Source organism: Leishmania donovani, chromosome 18 (assembly GCF_000227135.1).
Source record: "Leishmania donovani BPK282A1 complete genome, chromosome 18".
NCBI classification, from domain to species: Eukaryota; Euglenozoa; class Kinetoplastea; order Trypanosomatida; family Trypanosomatidae; genus Leishmania; species Leishmania donovani.
In genome coordinates, this window is record NC_018245.1 from 549,881 (window position 1) to 558,754 (window position 8,874).

Sequence of the window (8,874 nt, forward strand, 5' to 3'; positions counted from 1 at the left end):
GTGTGTGTGTGTGTCTGCGTGTGTGTGTGTGTGTGTGTGTGTGTGTCGGCTTCGGTAATGTGTGGACCTGCGCGCTCCTTCCGCTTTGTACCTTTTCTAGTTGTGGTGGCTCTCCCAAGGAAGGGCAGACGACAAGAAAAAAGAAGTCGGCGCGCGCCGTATCACGCTTCTCGCCTGGATGACCTTCACGCCTCCTTCCTTGTGCTCTTACGTGATTGCCTTCTGTATGCGTCTGCGACCGTCATGAGCAAAAGACAGCTTTGTTTTGCGTAGCAAAGGTGTGCTGGTGGTGCTGTCACGGTCGTCTTCGCCGATTCGGCTGCCCATGTGTATGCACACACACACACACACACACGTGCATACTTCTATATACATATATATGTATATGTAAACATAAACATGCAGATATGTATGCGTATGCATGCGTATATATATATGTGTGCAAGTATACACATTTTGTGCTCGCGTTCAAGCAGTCGTGCACTTTCTCTGTTTGCCTGCGTATTTTTTTTTTTTGCTCCCTTCGCCTCTGGTCTCCTTTCACGGGTGATTCTCCAGCCCTGTGCTTTCCGCCCTCCTCTTCCTCTGCCACTCTATCTGTGCGAGTGTCTTTTTTGATGGCGCACCTCTTGAGAATACGCGTAAACTCGGGGCTCAGATATGTGTGCGTCTCTGCGTGCGCGGGCGTGTGTAGCCTTTTTTTTTTATGGTTATTGCATTTCTACCTTATCGCGTAGTTAATGGCATTTCTTTATCTATGCTCATGCCTATCTTATCGTTTTTGCTTTTTCTCTGCGTGGGTGCTTCATCGGTCGCACGGTAGTCTTCGATATATATATATATATATTTGTTTGTTTCTCTTTTCGATCATTGCTGTCGTGTGAAGCTGACGCACATTTTGTGCTGATACACGCACACACACGCACGCATGCAAGGCCAGGGTGAGAGAACAAGGGGAGGGGTATGCAACCGCGCGCACAGAAACCGAGACGACAGGGGCAAGTAGTGGCTGCCTTGCAGTGGTGCTCATAGTGAAGCCATAGTCGGCGTCAAAGCACACGTCTGCACGGACATACGCGCACAGATGAGAGTGTCCGCTTCATTCGAGTCGTCTGAGCTGCGCATCTGAAACGCAATACTTACGCATATGCATCAAGCACACACATATGCGATATCAGCGGAAGGGCACACGCACACGCGCGCGCCAAGGAAACTAAATGTACCGTGCAGACTTGAGCGGTAACGACGGGGGCGCTTAAAAATAAGTCGCGCGCCTTGAACACCTGTGCTTAGGTCATTGTGCATTCTTTATGGGGGCCTTAGCGCTCACAACCGTCACTCTTGGCTTTTGTTGGGGTCCTCCGCGGCGAGGCCCTGCTGACGGGGGGACACCCCTCAGTGCATGGCATCCGCTGCCCGCTCTGTGTGCACGAAAGCCAAGCAGCCTCCCCCTATCCCCTGCCAATGCCGAACCACCTCTGGTGGTGCCACGGCTAAGCGCCTGCGACGTCGGGGAGTCAAAGCGCTTCATCGCTGTTGATGTCGGCGGTGATGTCCTGGATGGCACCGTGCCGGAGCGACCTGCGACGGTGGGCACGCTTGTGCCATCCATGTGCCGGCGACGTGTCGGCGTCGCTCGAACGCGTATCCCACCCCCGGCCCACGCACTGCCTTACTGGCGTGAGGGGCCTGAGTGCCACCCCGAGGGGGATGTACACCAGGTGTGGTGACCGGCATGATGGGGGAGCCGCTGTGAGGCGACCTGCGGAGCCGAGTGTGGGTAGAGTTCGAGCTCGAGGCCGAGGCCGAGGCCGTGCTCAGGTGGCTGAGTGGACGCAGTGCTGTAAGGCGCGTGCCCCCAGGGCTGCTTGGCACGACGCGATGGTGCCTGCGACGGTCCCGGGGCGGGGTGTTGGGGGCCGAGTGGCGCTTGACCTCGTGCTGTACGGCAGCGACATGGGCACGTTGAACGAAACCGGAAAAGTGGGCCGCACACATACAGGCAAAGCATAGAAAGAAAGCTGCGCATCATTGCGAGGTGCTCAGCGTTGCGTTTGGTGTCTCTTGCGTTTCTGCCGCTGCTTCATCTCTCTCTCTTTCTGTGCGCCTGCGCTTCTAGCGTTCTCATTCTTTTTCTTTCTATTTCTGTCGCGCGCGCCGAGCCCATTTTGGAGTGCTTCCAGCCGAAAGCTGCAGGAGGAAGGGGGCCGAGAAAAGCGAAGAGGCTCAGCTTGCGCGCGCGTGTCTATGCATTTGTGAACGAGTGCATTGCACTGTGTATTGACGCACCTCCCCTTCTGCAAAGAAGGGGCAGCAGATGCATGCGCATAGGTGCGCCGACTTGGCTCCAAATCGACAAACCCTTCTTCTCTCTGTGCTTTATCTTTTCTTGCTCGGTCAGCACACACCTGCCACTTGAACGCCCCGCCCTGCACGCACCCGGGTGCATACACAAGTCTTGAGCGCACACACGCGGAGGGGGAGGACGACACCCACACACACGAGGAAACCAAACCCATCAACCAAAAGCTGAAGGAAGCGCCACGAAACATATCTAAAACGATAAACCAACAACAGCAAAAAAAAACATACGCCACACCACGCACATCACACACACCTACGCCACAGCGACAGAAGGAAGGAACCAGAACATCAAAGCAGCACACACACCCACAGACACACAGACAGACACACCACCCAAGAGAACGAAAAAGGGGGAGGGGACCACCAAAGGAAAAGAATAAAAGAAACGTAACCTTCTATTTTGTATTTAACCGTCTCTCTCTATATATATACTTCTCAGACTCTTCGCACTTTTTTTTTGTTCTCTTTCCGTTGACATACGCCTCTTTCTTTTCTCGGCCTTTCTCTCTCTCACTTTCTCTCGTAGCTTCCTCTTGTCCGCCATCTCTCTTTGTCTGCCAGACTCTCTGTTTGCCTGGAGTTGTGGCTTCTCGCGGCACAGCTTACCTTTTTTTCCTGTGCGTGTGCGTGTGAGTGTGAGTGCGCTTTTTTTCTTTGCTGGCGTGGCGCACACCTCTGTCTGCCTGCTTGTGCGTGTTTCTGCGTGTACCCAACCAGCACGCCCTTTTATTGTTACTAGAAAAAGAAAACGAGGCAGGCAAAATCGGCGTAGAGGGCAAGAATACAAGGCGTCAGGGGACTGAACCGCGCGTGCGCACATCCGTTGAGCACACAGCCAGACACCCCACCCCCCTCACACACGCATATACGGGCACACCCATTTTTTGCTTCCTTCCCCCCTCTTTCCTACCTCTGAGCTCTCCTACTCGTTCTGTCGGTTTTGATTTCTTTTTTTTTGTTTTGCCGTCGTCTTTGCCAGAACTTACCTCCTCTCTACCTGTTTTGAGGGCCGTCACGCACACGCGCGCCAGTTTGCAACAAGCTTCTGCTGCTGCTGTTACTTGTGGAGAGAGGAAAAGAAACTTTGACTTGCATCTTTCCGTGCTGAGCGTGTTGCTGCTGGCTGCTTTTGGTCTAGCGTTCTATCTTCGAAGGAAGAGAAATAACGAACCAAGCGCACGCACACACATACACTAAAGAGGGAGACGGGTTACGGCTTTGCTGCACGCGCTGCGTCCCTCTTAACCCTCTCTTTCCTTTTTTTTTTTCGGTTTTCACGCTCTCTTCATCTCCTCCAGGGTCACTCGTCCCTCCTTCCTTCCCTCTTAACCTTACACCCTTTCCTCCCTGTCTCGGGCGCGCGCTCTCTCCCTCTATGAGCGTCACAAATATTGACTACTTTCGTTTCTTCTATTGTCTTGTTTTTGTTCCTGTTTACTCGTGAGTCTGTGCAGCCTTTTTTTTTGTTTTTGTTTTGCTCTTTGACCCCATCATCATCATCACTGTCCATTTCTTTGTTTGCTTATCCCTCCCCTCCCCCTCCTCCTCCTCTTGGTTTAGCAACCACCAAAAAAAAAAAGAAAGCAGAGCATACGGAAGAAGAAGCAAAGAAACAAACAGAAAAAAGGAAGCGGCGACAGCAAGAGACACCCCCCTCCCCCCACACACGCAGACACACACACACACACACACACACACACACACGACTACACCTTGTCCGTCTCCTTCCCATCACGCTCCACTTGCCACGAAGTGTATGCGTCTTTGTATGCCTGTGCCTTCGTTGTCTCTCTGCTCTCTCTAGCTTTTCTTTTATAGTTCTTTATATATATATTTTTTTTTTCTCCCTCTTTGCCCTCGTCATCTCCGTCTCTCTATGCATCTTCCTCCTTCTTCCACGCCGACTGCATCGCGCTCTTCTTCTTGTTTTGCTTTTTTTCTTTGCTTGTACGCCCCCCTCCCCCGTTTCCCTCTTGTACGTTCAAGAGAAATATAACACGAGAAGACGGCGAGAGATCGAGGGAGAGAGAGACAGTGACGGCAAGCGGCCAGAACACGAACACGGACGCATATATATACATATATATATTGCTATATACATAAACAATATATACACAAACATACACACACACACACACAGCGCCACTCTCACTTTGGTTGAGTTTCTTTTTTCGCCTTTTCCTTTTTACGATAAGGATCGAAAAAAAAAAACGACGACGACGACAACAACAAAGAACCGCAAGAGAAAGGGGTAACGACAACCGTGGCATTGTGAAGGATACGAAAAGCCTACGTGCAACCGCCTGAGGGAGCGGCGGAGCGATTCTTATTGGCATCCACATCCTGTCCTACCTGAAGAAAGGTGAACAAATACGAGCACCTCTTCCGTGCTTCATTCTTTTTTTCCCCTTTTTTGCTGTACTGTGTGCTGCGTGTTTCTTTGTGCATTTTTCTGTATTTTTTCCACCTTTTCTTCATCTGTGCCTCCGGCTCACGTGCACAACCTTACACGTCTCTCCCCTCTTCTCTCCGCCTTCATTGCTCTTCTCGTCGTTTTGGTTGTTCCGTTTCTCTGTCTTTAGGGGCTCACCATCTCTCTTTTTCCCTTTTTTTTTATCGCTGGGCGAGCAATGCTTAACACGGGCAAGTCCATGACGTTGAATTCACACTACCCGTCCAGTGGCTCTGCGGCGGGCATGCCGGCGCCAGGGCTCGCAGTGAGCGCTACTGGACAGTCAGGCCACGGGGACATGGCTTCCTCTCCCTCTATCTCGGTTGACCAAGCGCCGACCACCCCTGGAAGTGACGCGATTAACTTCTTCGCGAAAGCACTGTCTTCCTACAAGTCGCACTTTGGGGACTCTGCCACCGGCGTCGTGGCCAGCAGCGCCATGCCCGTGTGCTCCGCCCCGGATACACCCCTCCAGAAGGGAATCAACAGCGGCTACTCTGCTGGGGGTCCGTCGAGGATCTCGTTGTCCGGAAGTGTAGGGGCCTCGGCGTCATCGTGCGGTTTCGCTGGATCGCCAGCGTTTGCGTCTGGGAACGGCGTCATCGGCGCTGGTGCTGGCTTACACAGCAACTCGTCGTCCTTCGGTAACAGCCCACAGACGGTGAGCATCACGCCGCTTGTGAAGTTCGGCTCACCGTCTTCGGCGTGCACCGTGGCGCGGCCGGCTTCGCCCTCCGCTGCTGATGGGGTAGCCTGTGGCGGCGAGGCCGCCGTTGCAAGCGACATTGTGAATGCCCCGGAACCTATGAGGCCCACATGTATCCGTAACTTGGTGGACGGCGTTGGCGCGCCGTTTCAGGCGATCTACTCGTCTTCGTCGTCGTCGACGTCCTCGGCTCCCAGCCCACTCGCGCAAACGACTTCGTCGCCGCAATGCGGCGGGAACACCAGCTGCGTCTCCCCCAGCGGCACCTGCTCTCTTCTCTTTGAAGCGGAGGTGAACATCTCTAGCCCGAACACAGAAACGGCGTCAGCCGCGCAGGCGCTTGACAAGGACGCGCTCGGTGAGACTCACCAGTGCACCTTCATCTCTCCCCCCGAGAACAATGCCAAAGCCGGCGAGGGCAGGACGCGCTCGCCCAAGACGCCAAGCCGCGGCGATCCTTCCAAGTCATGTGGCTCGGCGCCGTCGGCCAAGTCGAACCTGCATGCAGATCACGCGGCGGCACCGCCGAAGAACTCCCCGAACCATTCGAAGCAGCGACAGCAGCGCGCCGGCGCCGCGTCACGGCGTCAGCATGTGAGCGGCAGCAACTGCTCCCTCTCCACTGGCCAGCTGGCTGCTGAAAGTCTGCAGAAAGGCGGCAGCAGCCCCACCAGCCAGGGCGAGCTTGTTAGCGTCTACGATTCAGATTTCGAGACATTGCTATCTATTCCAGCGTCGCAGGTGCTGCACCGCCCAAACCCGGCTCTGGGCGTGTCGCGGCTCGTGCTGTGCCGCAAGTTCAATCTTGAGAACCCCCAAAGCTGCTCGAAGGGCGACATGTGCAAGTTCGTGCACGCCGATATCCGCAAAGCGTCGCGGTGCAGCATCCACGTCAACTATGCATGGCGCAGCCTCGCCCTGTGCACGTATCCGCGACTGCCGGCCGGTGATGAGGTCACCGTCCTAGCGCCGAACGAGCGATCGCCGTCGGAGGTGATTCCCAGCGAGCGCATTCTTGTCACGCGCGGCAGCACCAACTGGCGGGAGCACACCGCGCCGCTCTCGCACTGCGCGCACTACTACTTCAACCGCATGTGCAACCGCGGCAAGCGCTGCAATTTCATCCACTCCGTGCACGTGGACCCGAACGTGCAAGGCGACTTCAAGCATGCGCCTGCGCCGAGGGCCGTGGCGCCGATTGCGCCCAAGCCATCAAATTCGGCGGCCTCGCGCGCTGCAAGCGGAGCGCAGGCTACATCAAACGATTGGCACCACCAGTCCAGCGCTCACCACGGCGGCGCCGCAGCACGGACGGCGCCTTCGGCGAAGCAGCCGCAACCGCTGCCGCCGGCGCAGCAGAACAGCGCCAACAACGTCGCCAACGCGGGCGGTGGAATCGCCTACGCCTTCGCGCCGAGTATATTTGCCCTGCCGCCGCACGGATGTATGGCGTACCCCCTGCTGAACACCACATCATCGCCGACCGCGATGGGGGTACCGCAGTCGCCGGGTGGCGTAGCAGGGGGCGCACCGTACGTGATGCTCATGAACAGCGCCGGCCAGCAGGTGGGCTGCAGCTACGTTCCAGCTACCTTGATGCCCTCAACCCCGCAGCAGATGGGCGGCTCCAACGGCGTCTTCTTGATTGTGCCGACGGCCAACGGGTCTGGTGGGTCATTGGGTGGCAGCGGCGCTCCTCTCGGCAGCCCCGGAGTCCCTGTCTCCCCTCTGGGTCAGTCTTTCAGCAGTCTGAGCAACGGCCCCGTTAACTGGTGATTGTATGGACACTTGGGCCGCAGCTGCGGCTGTAGCGGCGAAAAGCGAATACAAGAGGGACGATGTGCTTCTGTGTGCCTTGGGAGCGTGGTTCTCTTCGTTTCTCTCAGTGATTTTTTTTTCCTTTATATGTCGACCTCCTCTGTTGTGGCGGCCGTCCCTGTTCTCCTCTCACTGTCATCCAAAGCCTGTGCATGTGTGTATGTATATACATGTATGTTTATATGTGTATGCATGTACGTATATATATATTTATATGTATATACATATATACATATATAAATATATATATAGGGATATTCCACTGACGCTTTTGTGTGCACGTGTACGGGTGGTGCTCTTTTTTTCTGCGTGTTCACGTCTTCATGCCTTGTAGTTCTTTGTTCTTTTCTATACCTCTGAAGGGAAGTGTGTTGGTACGTTCTGTTCTCCCTCTGTTGCTTTTCTTTTTGCCCGCCCTTTCTTCCTTCCTCCCTCTCTCCTCCCTCCTCCTTCCTCGGCTTATCGGTAGTAGTCGTTGTTTCGTGTGCGGTTGTTGCTCTTTTCATTTTCGCCTTTGATTTTTCGCTGTTTCTGTCTGTGTCGTGTTTTCGCGTTGCGATTTTTTTTCATGTTCGTTATCATTTAGAGGTGCCTCTGTTGAAACGACGCGGGGATGCGTAGGGAGGTGGAGATGTGCACATTCGTCGGTGCCGGTGTGTGTGTGCTCCCTCTCTGCCGCTGCCTCTGCATCTTGCTGTGCTTTCTGTTCGGCTTCACTTTATCTTACGCATGTGTCCTTTTCCTTTTTCCCATGTTGTGTCCCTCGATGGATGTACATGCTTGAATTCATTGATGGGTGCGGTGCCGGCTGGGATTATCAACGAAAAGAAAGGAAAAACAACAAACAATGTTGACCTCCTTGTCTTCCTTCTGCATCAATATTTTGCGCTCAACGCGCCTCTCCGTCTTTGCCTTCTCTAGTACTGCTGCTGCTGCTGCTCTCAGCGTCGCCTCGGTACAGCGGGACATCAGTCGGCAGCTGAGGATGCACCCACACGCACACGTACCCACCGACGCACATACACACGCGGAAAAACAGCACCCAAAGAAAGGACCAACAAAAAACGACGGGCAAAAACAGTACAGCTGAACAACAACAACCCTTAAAAAAACGCTAACAGGTCAAACCAAGTAAAAAACAAACCAAACACGGACACACACACACACACACACACACAAAGTAGCTCATCTAAAATTCAAAATTTTTCTGTGTGTTTCTCAAGTGTATGTGTGGAGGAAGGGGAGGGGGAATGTTTTTTTTTTTCTAATTCTTTTTTTTCGCGTGTGCATTTGTGCCCGTGCGTTTAGACCTTTCACGGTTGTTGATTTTGTTCTGCAAGTCATCTTGTTTTTTTTCCCCCTTTATCTTTCGTGCACCCGTGATGAAGGGGGTGGGGAGGAGACCGCGGTACGTGGTTTCTTAAGGTGCACTGCCCGCTCTGTGTGCACGAAAGCCAAGCAGCCTCCCCCTATCCCCTGCCAATGCCGAACCACCTCTGGTGGTGCCACGGCTAAGCGCCTGCGACGTCGGGGA

The 8,874-nt window shown here is 54.2% G+C and overlaps 1 protein-coding gene across 1 annotated transcript; it reads left to right on the plus strand.

Moving 5' to 3' along the window:
- Nucleotides 1–4,994: 4,994 nt before the first annotated feature.
- On the plus strand, nucleotides 4,995–7,298 carry LDBPK_181320 (hypothetical protein, conserved; the record flags this gene model as incomplete). Its single annotated transcript, XM_003860098.1, has 1 exon — nucleotides 4,995–7,298. One exon carries the CDS (start codon nucleotides 4,995–4,997, stop codon nucleotides 7,296–7,298), a length of 2,304 nt encoding a protein of 767 aa, XP_003860146.1.
- Between the last annotated feature and the right edge of the window lie 1,576 nt (nucleotides 7,299–8,874).